This window comes from Muscardinus avellanarius, assembly GCF_963383645.1.
Source record: "Muscardinus avellanarius genome assembly, chromosome: 2".
NCBI lineage: Eukaryota > Metazoa > Chordata > Mammalia > Rodentia > Gliridae > Muscardinus > Muscardinus avellanarius.
In genome coordinates, this window is record NC_137787.1 from 54,952,064 (window position 1) to 54,968,398 (window position 16,335).

Sequence of the window (16,335 nt, forward strand, 5' to 3'; positions counted from 1 at the left end):
TAAGCATTGCCTAATATTCATAAAGTTTTTATTTATACCTCTCTTCAGAAGTTAAATGCTTTGTTGTGATACCCTGTGATATATTTCAAGAGGGATAATTCTATTTCAGTACTAAGAAACCCAAATGTTTTAAGATGAAGGCATACCCAGGAATGCTCTGGTAACAAATTTAAATAAAAATAGCAAATGCTTTTAAAGATGGGTGTGACATTCTAATGGACTTCAGTGTAACATTTATAGGGAAGGGGATGCCAACACGAATTCTAACTTTATTGCTATCTCTTTAGGTTTTTCAAACAGGCCAAAATCGTTAAAAATACTCCTTAATCCCCAAAGTCACAAAAAAGAAGCTGCCCAGGTCTATTCTGAGAAGGTGGAACCTCTGCTGAAGCTTGCAGGAATAACAACTGATGTAACGAGTAAGTTATCTTCAATACATCATTATAATATTTTTAAAAACATACAGAAGCAAAATAATGTGAATTTGTTCTCTTTTTAAATTTATTTTATTATTTTATTTTATTTTTCGGCGTTAGGAATGGAACCCAGGGGCTTTCTACCTCCGGCTACACCGCCAGACCTATTTTATATTTTATTTGGAAACAGAGTCTCGCTAGGTTGCCGACAGCCTCACTACGTAGCTGGGGCTGGCTTTGAACCTGTGTGATCCTCCTCTCTCAGCTTCCCAAGCAGTGGGATTACAAGCGTGTGCCACCAAGCCCAGCAATTAAACTTGCTCTTATTCTGAAATCAGAATGCTACTTGAAATCTCTAAGGCTCCCATAACTGTAGTCAGCTCTACAGTTTGAATTTATTTTGTTTCCTCTTTTAATTAATATTTTCACTTTTTACCTTTTTCAGACTTCAACAATTATTAGCTGTAATTTCAAAGGAAACTGTACACGATGATGTCCTCCATGAGACAGATGTTTGCGGTTTGCACACTGTTTCTGCAGGTCTGGGAGCAGTTGGATTTTGCTTACCTATGCAGTTGGTGTCTTTGCCTGGGCTCCTCCTTCAGGTTGTTTTTGTTCTGACTCTGACCCCTGCTGGTTAGGTCAAAACTAAGCACTTAGCTGCTGGTTTTAATTGCATTTAGAGAAACCAGAAGCTTAAATTCATGGTCTAAAACAAGAATGTGCTTAGCTTTCTGCTAAAGAACATAGAAATTTGATTTTGCTAATATTAATAGATTAGCACTATTCTTTGATAACTTTTAAATGTGATGATCAATTTTTTTGATTTTCTTGAGACTTATTTTTCCTATGGCTGGAGATGGAAATAGTAATTCTTGATACTATGAAGAATTACTATTTTTCTAGCTTTATTTTTATGTATCTTTGTTAACAAAGTGGAAATTTGCTATAAATTTTAATTGGTGAAGACGTGTACACAATAATCCCACTCAGGCGGTAGCCTAGAATACAATTGAAGTCTCCAGTCCCAATTCTAAGTTCCCGAGGAAGAGAATCAGAGTGGCCAGGCTTTGCTCAGCTGTAACCAAGGGAGATGGGGTTGCACAGTGTAAACAAGGCCATTGAAGTCCAGTAACTTGATGGACTGGGGTAGAAGGAAGTTCCTAAAAAAGGGCAAGCTTTGTAGGAAGGTCAGCCACCACCAAAGACCTCTGCTACAATGGAAGTGAAAAGGAAACTATCATGAAAAGCTCAAGAGAAATTCCTGAAATAAGATAACGTTGTAAAGAACCTAGCCTGTCCTGTTTATGACATTTGGCTTACTTAGAAGTGATTTACATAGGAAAGAGAAAATTTAGATTTATCCTTACTTGCTACTGGGGGTGGGGGAGAGAGAGAGAAAGAAAATATATATATATATGAGTGAGTGAGTGTGTGTGTGTGTGTGTGTGTGTGTGTGTGTGTTGGGGGAAGATGGTACTTGCCTGCAGTCCCAACTGCTTGGGTGGGGAGGCTGCTAGACAGGAATATCTCTTAAACCCAGACATTTAAAAGCAGTCTGGGCAACATGGTGGGGGGAGGGGAAGGAAGGTTCACTTGCTCAGTGCTTGCTGTCTTGTGTTAAACACTGCACAGAATTCAAGGTGAACCAGCCATCAACTATCACATTCATTCCGGAGTGGTTTTTAGCTTATTAGGGATTCAAGCAGATACTTAAAACCAAGTTTTATAGCTTTGATATATATAAAAGAACTATAGTATTTCAGGGTGAAAATGATTTCGATCAGAAGGCTCAAGAAAACACAAACTGGACAGTTTTTCTTGGCTTTTTAAATTGTCATTGATTTTTAAGAGATAAAGAAGGTAAAAAGGCAGGAAAGGAGGGCAAGTAGCAGGTTTACGTAAGTGGAGGAGAGGGTATGTGTATTATATCTTGAGAGTTTGCTTGATAACTTTGTTCTGCCTCTCTAGTTTTGACTTCATTTTTTAAAAATTGTTGCTGTACTAGAGATTGAACCCAGGGGCATTCTACCTCTAAGCTATATCCTGGCCCTATTTATTTATTTTTTTATTTTGAAACAGTGGAGGGCCTCACCAAGTCCTTGAGGCTGGTTATATACTTGTGATCCTCCTGTCTCCCTTCCAAGTACTGGGATGCAAGTGTGCACCATCATGCCTGGCTCGACCTCATCTTAAATCTGTGTATTTCCCCCATATTGTCGTAAAATAGCTGTGAGTGAATTACATCCTTTCTTATTCACACTTTTTGAAACAGGGAGGTATGCTTATGTGAGACAGAGACTCAACATGCCTTAATTCTAAAAGAGATAAAAATTTCTTTCTAGTTTAGTTGTGTTAAAATAGTGTCTTCGTCCAGCCTAGAACCATCATTTCCTTAACCATCAGACCCTTTCCAGGAATTGAAAGTAGAGCCCCATTTCCCCAAAGGCTGAATGAAGGTGCCTGAGCTGAACCTGTGTTCTGTTACGGGGAAGGGCAAGTGGCTTCTGATAGGACTCCTGAGAAGCATGTCCCCAGGAGATTGAGTCCAGACGGTACGTGGACCTTTGCGCTGCCCTCACTAGCTCATTCATCAGCCATTAGTCTACAACTCCCACCAAGTTTTTAATCACAGTGTTGTAGTTAGGTTTGGCAAAAGTGACCCCACCAGCAAAATAAAGACTAGAGAGGAAGAGGCAGAGATTGGTTGATTGATTTTGAAGAAAAGGAAACCAGCACGCAAGTCCTAACACAGAAGGAATGGTGGGACTGTGCTTTCCTTCTTAGAACAATTGTACTGGAGAGAAAATATTACGTTCTAGCATTTGTCTTAATTTTTAAGTAGTATTAGATATTGTATTTAGACAAACAGATTAAAATTAAAAATTTACTTGATCAAATATAGAATTTACTTTGGGTTTTGTCTAATGATTAGCTGCCCAACACTCCTCCTACAGGCAGAATTGTAAAATTGCATCCTTCGCTTATGCACAGGTATGTATAATGGCTACTTATATAAAAATGTTTCTTCTTTTCTTGAAGGACTGAATAAATATGTAGATGCTTGCAAAGTTCTAGTGACTCTTCCTACCTCACAGTGCTATTTTGTGGAGCTATTTGTGTATTATAAAGTGCTATAGAAGTATCATCGGGTTATTAGCTACATCTTCATAAAATATGTAATAAGTCAATTCACAATTCAGTAGAGAAATAGATGAAGATTAATGCAAAAGAGTACATATCTTCTAGCTATTCATTATTTTATTTATGGCACTGAGGATTGAACTAGGCATGTCCTACCTCTGAGTTACATCTCCAACCTTATGTATTTTTCAGTTTGAAGCAGAGTATCACTCAGTTGTTGAAGTCCTCATTATGTTACGGAGGCTGGCCTTGAACCTGTGATCATCCTGTCTCAGCCTCCCAAGTGCTGGCATCACAGGCATGGGCTACCACACCTGGAATGTTCTTTTGTGCATTGGTGAATTCAGTGAAATATGAATTAACATAATAAATTCCACATGAGAATTAATTCAGTAGGAAATAGTGCTAGATAAAGATGAGGGCATGATTTCAAAAATGCAGCTATATACATATGTATTATAAAGTAATTTCCCCCATAAATTTCTTTTTAAAATGGCTTTCACCACATTTGTTGAAATATACTTTATCTTTTCATTTTGGTTTGAGCTGAAACTTTATTTCTGAATATACATCAGCATCTTCTGAAATGTTTGATCTAGAATTGTTTCCCGTAGACCACTACTAATGTAGTATTTTATTTAATAGCATTAGAAAAAAATCTGGAAAAACATAAAAGACATTGAATTATTCTTTTTTCCCCCCTGGTAATCTTGGTACAAGGATCAAAGAAGAGAATGAATAAAAAGCCCATCCTGACATATGATGTAATTTATTTTTCTTGTTCTCAGGATGAAGCATTTTGTAAATTGCAACATTAAAAGAGATATATTTTGAGAGGTCGATGATTCATAGGATAACTCAAAGTAATAAAGTGAAAAAGTGAAGGCAGCAGAGAAATCATATTGAAAAGAACTTTAGAGCCCATGTCTGTCATTTAACTCTCTCCTGTGACGTGCAAAGGTAGGGCACTCCTCATGAGAGACAAGCGAGCCTTGATGTGCCACCCTGTACTACCATCAGAAAATGCTGTTGCCGGGCACTTTTATCCAACATTCTTGAGTTCAGGATCACTGTGCCTTTGTGTGCGTTAGAAAAGGTACTCCCCTGTGCTGACTTACAAACAGGTATCCTTTTTTTCCCAGGCTGACTCAACATTGGGAATCCACCTGCCTCTTTGATCAAATGCTTTTGTGCTAGGTATAAAACTGTGCCACGTGGAGAACTTGAGAACTGACATTTGCCTCTTTGTAATTGTTATCTATTCAAGTTAGTGTCATTCTTTGTAGGAGCACAAAATAAACTATCCTATCTAGTGCATAAGCACCATTGAAATAATTGAAGGCAGATATCCAGTCTGCCTCTGATCTCTCTTGCTCATGATAAACACATCTGTCTTCTTCAGTCACTAATTACTAACAGAGATGCTAGCTAGACCTTCCCATGGTCATTGTCATCATCATGATTAAAGATTCTTATCTGAATGCAACCCTGATATCTGCCAGCTCAGTGCCCATGGGAATGCTTGGTCACCAGATAATATTACCTACTAGGAATAATTTTCAGAATTTTTGTCACTTTCCTCTTTTTTCTCCTTAAAAGATCATGCTTCTAACTTTTGGCCCTTTTGTTGGGTATCTTTGTGTTATCTTGGCGTCTTTATGACTATGATTGAATCCTTCTATTCCTTGGAAATGTCTCTTGTCATTCTTAATCTCACCCAGCAAAAAAATAAGGATTCTGATGAAACTTTGCCAAAAGAGGGTCCTCCGTTCCTTTGTACCTGCATTCTAATAAAAAATTTGTGTAATTAGTGTTCATGTAGCAGAGAGAGAGAAATATGAGAACTCTAGGTGAAGGTTGTCTTATTACCTTAAATAATTGAAAGTGTATATGGCCAATTCTGTTTCCAACACTCACATGTAAATATGTGGGTTAAGAATTTGGAAATTTATTCCTAGAGATAATGAAAAGTCATCAGTGGCATTTATACAAGGAAATAACTTGATTATAATATTTTTGATACATTGGGCATAGTGGCACATCCTTGTAATTCCAGTACTTGGGAGGCTGAGACAAAAGAATGACAGGTTTGAGGCCAGCCTCAGCTACTTAGTGAGGCCCACCACATTTAGTGAAACTCTGTTTCAAAATAAAGAATAAATAATAGGGCTGAGGGTGTACCACAGAGGTAGAATGCCCCTGGGTTCAATCCCCAGTACCACAAAAAATTATATACATAATACACATACATACACACACACACACACACACACACACACACACACACACACACACACACATATAATCGTAAAGGCCATTCTGGCCACAGTGGGACAGAAGTTAGAGGGAAAGTAGACTAAAGATGGCTATAGTGCACACGGGAAAGGTGGTACTTGCCAGATCTAGAGCTCTGACTGAGGAACAGAGGGATGCTACAGAATGATTAAGACAGAAACAGTGTGAGTCAGAGGGATCTGAGAGGGAGGAGGAAAAGGATAATCTAGGAGGGAGTTGATGATGAAACATAAAGCGAATGACAATTGAGAGATTATATTCAAAGGTGGACATGCTGGAATTCTGGTTTGAGGTAAGTTTGAAATATGTGTAGGATAAAAGAGAACAGAACCTCTCAGCATCCTATCCCATGATAAATTTTAATCACCAGACCAAAAAATATTTCCTTTACGTCCACGTCAAATCTCACCTGAATTTATTTTAAACTGACGTTCAGTACCAACCTCAGAAACATTGCTCTTCTCTACTCTTGTCTTCCTGAGGGAATAATATTTATGCTAAGGAGTGGGGGATCCCCAGAGTGGGAATTGTGTTCAAAGACTATGTTTATTTGGAGTAGTATTTTTTAATATAACTTTCTGTGATGTTAGAGCCCATACAGTCTGTATAAAAACATATATATTGATTCTTCTTTATTTAAATATTTGTCCAAGTCACACATAATCCTTTTGCCCCATATTCATTTTCTTTATAATCATTATTTATCTTCATACATTTATTTTAATTAGTGTATATTGTTTAATCTCCAATGTGTAAACTTACTGAGGCCAAAGGCATATTATTTATTTTTCTCACTCTGCAAATATATTTTCTAGCTGTGGGTAGTTATGTTTCTTTTACTTTTTTTCTTTTTGTTCCAGATCAGTAATTTTACTTAAATTTTATGGTATTCCATAAAAAAATCACTGTTTGTGGATATTTTATATTAGCGTATAGTAAAATGCTTCCTGCCAGATTAAAGAACATGAGTTTATTTAAAAATTTTTAAGTGAAAATATCATCCAACAATAACATGATTTTAAATTTAATTTTTTATGGGGATTTGAAAAGCTTTACCAAAATAAGCTTTGGTACAAAGGAAAAACTTGAAAAACTGAGTTTCAACATAAATATTTTTTCATAATATCCTGAATTAATTTTACTGTATGTGGAAGACATTTTTACTATTTTACATAGAAAGGTTGCAACCAATTACTTTGGTTGCAAATGAGTGGTCAACACACATCTTTTATGATAGCTTAACCTTGCAACAGTATTAATGTTAATACCTCATATTCAGTTCTGTTATAGCTTTCTTCTGCTTAGAGCTTAATACAGAGAGTTTTTGTTCATGTGAATGTTAACAGCGCTTTGAATAAGCTGCAAGAGAATGACAAGGTAACACTGCTGGATACAGGATGGCTCCCTTAGAAACCAAGACTAATACTTTTTAACAATATCTCAAACCATTGCAGAAAAAGCTTAAAGCATGCTGGCACCAGGGACGGACAGGCATGAAAGATTAATGTAATCTTGCATAAAGCGATGCACATTCTTACACAAAAAATCCATCTGCAATGTCATGTCAGTCAGCAGAAACCTTTGATGGGTGGATACAGCTGGGCTGTCTCTTCTGGCAGGGCTGCCCAGGAAAATGCTAAATGTTGTTGTGACGCCTGGTGCCATCTGCAGTGTGCCCGTTTATCCTGTCTTCATTGGCATTTACAATACTGCACAGGGCATTGGTGACTGTGGAGACAGCGATGCGGTGTGACAGATTCATTTCCTCGAAGGACCCAGGCTCTGGTGGGCCCGTGTGCCACCCTCCTTGTGGGGTTGGGTCTCTTATCATCGTGTTGGCTTTACTTCATATTTTCACATCCAACTCCTCCTTTTTTCAGTCTAGCAGTTCCAGATACACATTCTTCTGGTATGTAAATCTTGCACTAACCTTTCAACTAATTTATTCATGTAAGGTTGCCAAAGCGATTTTACATTGACGGTTCAATGCCAGATAATATGCTGTATTTTCAAAATACTCCTGCTCCTAAGCTTCTGATTTCAGGGAAATGTGTCTGATTTAAGGAACACTAAACAGACAGGCACCGAGATAAATTATCTAACCGCTCTGTGTTGGATATCCCCAAGTGACTTGTGTAGTTGGAATGAATACATGACCCTCTTTTACATAATGCTATAAAACATATCAGGCAACTAACAATCCTCTTTCTTATGATTAAAGTATAAATATTCAAGAATAAATGTTGTTTTATGACCTGGCCATATGTTAATCATATTATTTTGCCAAACCAAGTTATAAAGTATGGATCATCATTTTAAATATTCACTTTTGTATTTTTTTTTTAAATAGTAACGGAATACAAAGGGCACGCACTATCCCTGCTTAAGGAATGTGACCTCCAGGGATTTGATGGGTAGGTTTTATCGTTAATCTATACACATCATGAAATTTATGTTATTAAGTGTTTTTGTTACTCTTTAGTCACATATTTGGGACCCATGTCTTTTAGATATTCGTGATATAAATAATCAGGCTCTCTTCTGGTTATATCTATGTAATAATTCATAATACTAAAACATGCTCATATACCCTCATGATCTGGTAGAGAAAAGCAACAAAAAAGAGAATGTAATTGTATATGTTGAAAACTCACAATGTATTTACTTAATGTAACTACACTTTATGTGCATTCATTTGTAAATGCAATTCTTAACTTTTGGCTTTTGCAAGGTAAGCATATGAAAAACACTAAGAGTGGTTATACTGGTTATATGGTATAAGTGCATTATGACCCTCTTCTACAAACTTATTGAAAGTTGTAATAAGTACCCAGTAGTTAATTTGACTTTATTGGGATAAATATTTTGTAACAGTGAATATATTCAGAATTGATAAAAGATGCTAATTTTAGTTACCTCATAATTTAGTGTCTACCAAATGGGTGAGTTATTCATAGAAAACACTGAAGACCACAATGCCTTGTTGGAGTGTGCAAAGATTGCTTACTGCTGGCAGTTGGTATCTATATACCACACCAAGGATTATGGCGAACTAGTCAGAATGAAGGAAGACTATTGCACAAATACAGTGTACTGATTTTTTTCCATTTATCTGAACATACTTAATTCTCACTTCCCATGCAGGTACTATTATTATTATTATTATTATTAATTATTAATTTGACTGTGGTACTAAAAGACATAGATCTTTCAGTCTTTGCTCAGATGTTCATAAGCCAAATTGTTTGACCTGACCTTTGTGATTTAACTTTCTCAAAACTCGACAGAATACCGATTTACTTTGGACTTATTTAAAATGTTTATTAGAAATTATATTCCCAAGTCCTTCAAATAGTTTATTTTTGTGGATTCAGTTTTTCCAGTAGAAGCTGGTATGGTGTTTGGGATAATTATCTTAACAACATGGTGATTTTTAAGTCCCCTACTTACAAGTACATAGTGAGGTATGTGAGAACAACAGCAGAAAGGGTGTTTTAAAAGAATAATTATTTAATTATCTGTGAATATATATATATTTAGTGTGTGTGTGTGTGTGTGTTTTGCTGGGAATTGAACCCAGGGGTATTCTACCTCAGATCTACACCCCCAGGCCTTTTTGTTTTTTAATTTGCAAATAGGGTCTCACTAAGTTGCTGAGAGCCTTGCTAAATTTCTGAGGCTGGCTTTGGATCTTCGATTGTCCTGTGTCAGTCTCCCAAGTACTGGAGTTACAGGCATGCACCACCATGCCTGGTTAGAATTAGTTCTTTAACAAGTAGAGTTGTCTGAAATGTAGTGTAGGTTGGCAAGTTCCCTGTCTCTAAAACTGTCCAAAAAGTGACCATAGGAACACTCTTAAAATATTTAAAGTTGGGAGAAGGTAACCCATGATGACATTTCATTTCTGTGAGAGATGGGATCACATCCCTTCAAGAACCTTCAGCCAGAGGCCTCCCTCCTGACTCTAGTGGAACCACTGGTGGGAGGTCGGTAGGAAGTCACCACAGGTCTTAGCCACAGGCCAAGGAGGTTCAGATCCAAAGAAGATTCAATGTGTATTATTCAGCAAAGCAAAATGATTCCGTAAGTGATGTTTAAGACATGCTATTTCCCAAGATTTTGGAGATTTTAAAAAATGAGTTACATATGTTTCTGTGAAGACACATTGTTATGTATTTCCAAAGCCAACAGAAACAGCTCATTGGCAGTACTCATGACAGCTGGTACCCCACTCCAGTGTGTTCTAGCAAACACTCTGGGATCCACTGCTGAAGCTCAGATTCCACATCAGCCTCCCTATTCATACTGGGCACAGCAGAAACTTTGTAAAGGCCAAGAAGAGTATCATCAGCTGCACATACTTGAAGAAGTAACAGTTGCATTTATAAATGTGAATATAGTTAAACCAAACTTGTTTCTATGACCATAGAAAATGGTAAACTAATTTTTTGCTATTTGTTTCACTGTGTTTTATTGTTATTGTTTCTTGAATTATATATTTTTTCTTATGTTCATTTCACAATAACTAGATAGACAATAATTTAGACATTATTTAGTGAATATTGACATTTTGTCAGACTTTCTATTATGATATATATTACTTAGTAGTAAAAATAAAATCTCCTGGCGGGTGTGGTGGCACACGATTGTAATCCCAGCTTTTGGAAGGCTGAGACAGGAGGATTGTGGTTCACAGACAGCCTCAGCTACTTAGTGAAGTCTTCTGCAACTCAATGAGACCTTGTTTTAAAATAAAGAATAAAAAATAGGGGCTGGGATGTAGCTCAGATGTAGAACACTCCTGGGTTCCATCCCTAGTAACGAAAAAAAAAAAAATCTCCGTTCAAAAAATACCATTGAGCCGGGCTTGGTGGTGCATACTTCTAATCTCAGTACTTGGGAGGCTGAGACAGGAGGATCACATATTCATGGCCAACCTCAGCTACTTAGTGAGACCTTGTTTCAAAATAAAGAATAAAATAGGGCTCTGGTGTATAGCTCAGAGTTAGAACACCCCTGGGTTCAATTCCCAGTACCACACACACACACACAAAAAAAAAGTAGCATTGGGTCAAAAAACAAATACTATATCCAGTATTTCAAAGATAATATTGATAACAAATAGCCATTTAAAATTTCTTATCGTTGTTTTGAAAGGGAAATAAAATGTTAGCCTCCCGTTTTAATTTTCTAGATAGAATCATTCTGCTTGGGGCCAAAGCAATTAAGGAGTTATTCTGAAGATAATAAGATGTACCTCACCATGAAAGATGGAATAAAAACAAGATTTTACTTCACCATATGGGAATGTTTATATTTCAGAGTAAATCTCGAATAGTATTAATTCCTTATGAAAGGTTGAATTTGTTTTGATTTTAACTTTTCTTAGAGTGTCCAACCTATTATGATTTTTTGCATTAAGCATAATCCTTAGGTTGAATGGTACTTGGACATTATCTTAATGATCCACTAATTATTAGCATAAACAAATATAGTTCTCCCTAACCTCACTCAATTTCATGTTGGTGCTACTGGTTTTCAAATTGATTTTCAAATTAATGACATTTCATATGGGTCTCATAGAAAAGTATAGTATATTGAACAATAGCATAGTGTCTAAGCCCACATTGTTTTATTTGAAACCCCTGTTCAATACTTACTAGTAGTATGACAATGGGAAAATTACTTAATATTTCCTGTCTTAATTTCCTAATTTGTACATTGAGGCTGTTAGTATATATTATATAGAGCTATTATTCAAATTAAATTAATTAATGCATGGAGAATACTGAAAACAATGCCTGACACATATATTATAATTCTGTTACTTTATTGCTATAATTATTATTTTGTTATTTTAAAAACATTTAACAGTGTGTTATAACAAGATTTCAAAGATGTTTGTAGCACAAGATGCTCACAGAAAGCCCATCTCCGTTAACTCCCACAATGAGTTAACTTATTCACAATTCTTTAACTGGATGCAAAATTCCAGGAATCAAGCCTTGCCCACTGTATGAAAGAGTCAAGTCCATTGATGCTAACTTAGATGCTTTCATGATCTCTTAAATTACATACAAGCATCACCAGGTACACATATGTGGATCAAGGGTTGTCCTAAGCTCATAGAAGGTTTAGAAATCTCATGGCGATTTTTGAAATCAACAGGTAAGGTTCAAATCAGACTTTGTTTTCCCCATCTATGAAGATGTGACTAATGCCTGCTCCACAGAATTCTGAGGATTTAATAAGAAACAGTAAATCTGCCTGACCTATAGTTTGTCCTCTTTTCTCTAAAAGAGTCACCGCCGTGGGAAACCATGGAATCAGTTCAGCCATGAAAAGAGGGAATATAATAATGTCCCTAACAAATGAGCTGGATCTCTCTTCTAACCACAGTGCACCTGGATTGGTCAGGTCATGTGGAGACATAGGTCCTCACCTCAATTAGGAAGGTGAAAGGAATGGATGGGCAGGATGCTTTCAGCCTCTGCCACCATCCCCTGGCTTCCCAAACTTTGGGAACAAGTAGCCCCTCTTGATTGTAGCCTACAGGCTATTTGTTTTGGTGCTTAGTTTTTAAGAAATGTAAGAAATGCCAGTTGCTATCTACTATTTACAAATTAGGAGATTTAACTTAAACTTAGAATCTTTGGTTTTTCTGGAAAACCCAGATCTGTATTGTAGGCCTCCCACAGGATATGAGTGGGCTCTACTTGAGGAGCTGCTGTCTCCTCAGACTGATCATGCCTCCCATTCCTGCTGGGCTCTTGTAGGCCTTGGGTTGCGACACTTGCTTTGAATAATGGGAAATCCTCCTCTTTGTGGGTAAATTGGTGACATTTTGATTATGAAGATTATTTTGCATCTTTTAAATACAAGTGATTATGAAACAATTCTGAAATCTTATGTATCATTTTTGTAGAACCGTCACCCGAAATTCAGCTTATCATGAGGTTTCAAAAAATATTAGCAGTGCTGTCTCTGATTAGAGTAGTAACAATACTATAGTTAGATGTGCCATAGAGCAGTAATGTCAGGGAGATAAAAACCAGGTCAGGTTTGCAAGGACTACATATGTGTGCTAATGATAATGATCAATTCCCAAAATAGAAGCTTCATATTTATTGCTGTCTGTCTTTTCAGGGATTTATTGAGAATTAGAATTTTATGACTTTGGTTGGTATTAATTGAATTGCAGATGACAGTAATATCAACAAACAAAAAGAGAATGATATGCTTTGGGATGTTAAATGCAGGCTAGATTTGAGCACGCAGTTCAAATGTTTTAATGCCTTTTAACTCACTTTAAAATACTTGTCTATGGGAGATTATCTAGGTGTTGTATTTAGAGAGTAAACTTTATATCTTTTTAGCCACTGAAACATCTTAACATTATTGAAAGTGTGCATAGACTACGTAAGATTAGCCAAATATTTTGTAGTCTAAATTTTGTGAATAATTACCAATTATTTAAAGACTATTACTATCTTTTGCTTGATTTCTTCTTTCTAGTGTCGTCTGTGTTGGTGGAGATGGATCTGCTAGTGAAGTAGCCCATGCTTTGCTTCTCAGAGCTCAGGAGAGTGCGGGGATGGAAACAGACAGAATCCTCACTCCTGTCAGAGCACAGCTCCCACTGGGCTTCATTCCAGCAGGCAAGGGGGTGGCCACGTGCCCGTCAAATTGACCCCACTCCTTCATTCCCTTTCCTCCTTCCTAACCTAGGAAGTCGAATGCCAGTTCTAGGTGTGTAATCTTTGGGTCTGAAAGATCCAAGGCTGACTTCTGCCATCTCTGCTAGCGCACATGAGACTTTGGATGAACCATTTCATCTTCTGGATCCTCACTTGTATAATCTATAAAGGGAGCATAAGTTATAGTATTCATCAAGGTAGTTATTGTTGTTCAAAATTAGATTGTGCGTAGGAAGGGTTCAATACATAGTTTAAGCAATCAATAGATGAGATTGTTATTATTTTTAACTTCTATATGAAGGTTTAATGGTCACATACTAACCAGAGCAGAGGTTTCAAAACAGCCACTCTAGCCAAGCTGTTTAGAGTTTTATAAGGGGTGAAATGGGGAACTCATATAATTGAAGTATAATCGGATAATCTTGAGAATACCAAAAAATTCTTTGTGATGGGAAGGAGGTTATGCGTCCTGGAGGGGGCACTCCTTCAAGGCTGGGCTGGTTGTGGGTCCATCCATGGCCCTTACCTCCAGGGCCTGGAAGAGAACAGGACACACACACACTGTGAGTGCGCAGTAAGGTTACTAAGTGAATGAACATGCTGAAGATGTTATGGAGTAAGTAACACTTCAATTAAAATGGGTAGGGTCTGGCCCAAAAGGGTCACAAGGAGTTATTTTCTTTCTTTTATTTATTTTTTTGTGGTACTGGGGATTGATTGATTGGGTGTGTGTGGGGGGGTACTGGGGATGGAACCAAGGGACATTTGACCTCTAAGCTATACCCCCTTCCCTATATTTTTATTTTAATTTTATTATTATTATTATTATTATTATTATTATTATTATTATTATTTTTGGTAGTACTGGGGATGGTACCCTTCTACATCCAGACTACACTCACAGACCTATTTTATATTTTATTTGGAAACAGGGTCTCTTAAGCCAGCGAGGCTGGCTTTGAACCTGCGCGATCCTGGCTTTGAACCTGCGCGATCCTGATCCTCCTGTCTCAGCCTCCCAAACACGGGGATTACAAGCGTGCACCACCATGCCCAGCTTTATTCTTTATTTTGAAACAGGGTCTCACTAAGTTGCAAAGGGCCTCACTAAGTAGCTCAGGCTGTCTGAGAACCCTGATCCTCCAGTATCAGCCTCCCAAATGCTGGGATTACAAGCGTGCGCCACCACGCCTGGCGGGATTGATTTCTTTGGGTACTGGGGGCATTTACCTCTGAGCTACACCCCCAGCCCAATTTGTATTCTTTTTTTTTTTTCTGGTACTGGGGAAGGAACCCAGGGGTCATTCTACCTCCAAGCTATCCCCCCAGCCCTATTTTTTATTCTTTATTTTGAAACAGGGTCTCGGTAAATTGCAGAGGGTCTTGCTAAGTAACTGAGGCTAGCCATGAACCACAATCCTCCTATATCAGCCTCCCAAATCCTGGTATTACAAACGTGGGCCACCACACATGGCTTATTGTTTATTTTGAAACAGGATCTCACTGAGTTGCAAAGTAGCTGAGGCTGGCTTTGAACCTGCAACCCTCCTGTCTCAGCCTCTCAAATACTGGGATTACAAGCATGCGCCTCCACACCAGCTTACAAGGAGGTTTTTTTTTTTTTGTTTTGTTTTTTTTTAGCTGCAATGAATGAATGAATGAATGAATGATAAAAGCAAAGGAGAAATGGCAAGTAGACCACTGGATGGGAGATACTGGTGTCAACTTAGGCTGGACTGTGGAGGCTCCTGTAGCCACAGGAAGGGGTCTGAGCTGCATTTGAGAAGCAGTGGGAACAATGGGATATTTCAGATCAAGGGAGCAACCTGATGGAAATTGTTGTAAGAGGATTCATTCTTTAGCAAGCGGTTGAATGATTGGTGGAAGAGGGAGGAGAAAGTAGTGGTCAGAGCCTGGGAGAAGAATTAACACTCTGTGTGGCCTGGATTGTGGGCCAGAAAAGAAGAGAACACTTTCTGCAAGTTTGTTATGTGATAGATTACTCAGGTAAAACTATTATTTCAATGATAATTAATGAAATTTATTATTATCACTTAAAACATTGTGTATTAATGTTAAAAGCAGAAAACATTTTCCTCCTAAAAATGAAAAATTATGCACACGGTCGAAATAAAATTGAACATTCTATTTGATATTCACTTTCACTGAGCGTGTATTTAGTATCGCTGTTATATTGGCAAAAACCAAAAGGTAACTAAAAGCCTTTTTATAGAGTATAGTCTTTGATGAAGGCAAGAATTTAAAAGGAGGGAAACATTGATATTGTGGTAATTCTGAGGTATATGTAGAAAAATCTGCAATAGCATCTAACCTAGTCTCAAAGAGGGAAAAAAGATATTTAGAGCCATATTGTTGATGCCACTGTATTCTTTTTAAGTCTTTGTCATTTTAGTAGTTCTGACGGCAGTTAATGGAATTTTTCCAACATTTCTCTCCATGTGAAGTGGGTGTGCTTAGTAGGCCAATGTTTTTCATGTTAGTATTTAAATACCTGAGGTCAGTGAAACTAAAACGAGAGAAGTATGCCTTTGACACCAAGTGGGCATTTAGCTATAAAAACTGGTTTTCGGACTTATGTCTTTAATATGCACTTATGATTTTATAAAGGAATGGTATGAGTTTTTATAATTTCAGAACATATTTCTGATTTCAAAAGTAGTCTATGTATTCCGGGGGTATTTATAGAAATGCCGTTGTAACGCTTCTTGTTAAGAAGATACAGCATGCTGCCAAGAGACTGGTTGTTGGATCAGAGTTCCAGT

The 16,335-nt window shown here is 37.3% G+C and overlaps 1 protein-coding gene across 3 annotated transcripts in view; it reads left to right on the top strand.

Moving 5' to 3' along the window:
- Positions 1-16,335, top strand: part of CERKL (CERK like autophagy regulator) — a gene marked incomplete at both ends in the record, with an annotated part of 107,886 nt that overhangs the window by 68,744 nt on the left and 22,807 nt on the right. The window contains 3 exons of one of the 3 annotated variants that reach the window (XM_080690032.1): positions 288-419; positions 8,206-8,269; positions 13,371-13,513. The exons of 1 other annotated variant lie outside the window; for it this stretch is intronic. In XM_080690032.1, coding sequence (XP_080546158.1) covers positions 288-419; positions 8,206-8,269; positions 13,371-13,513 — 339 coding nt within the window. The remainder of the gene's footprint in view (positions 1-287; positions 420-8,205; positions 8,270-13,370; positions 13,514-16,335) is intronic. One more of the 3 variants, XM_080690033.1, reaches the window with a different exon arrangement.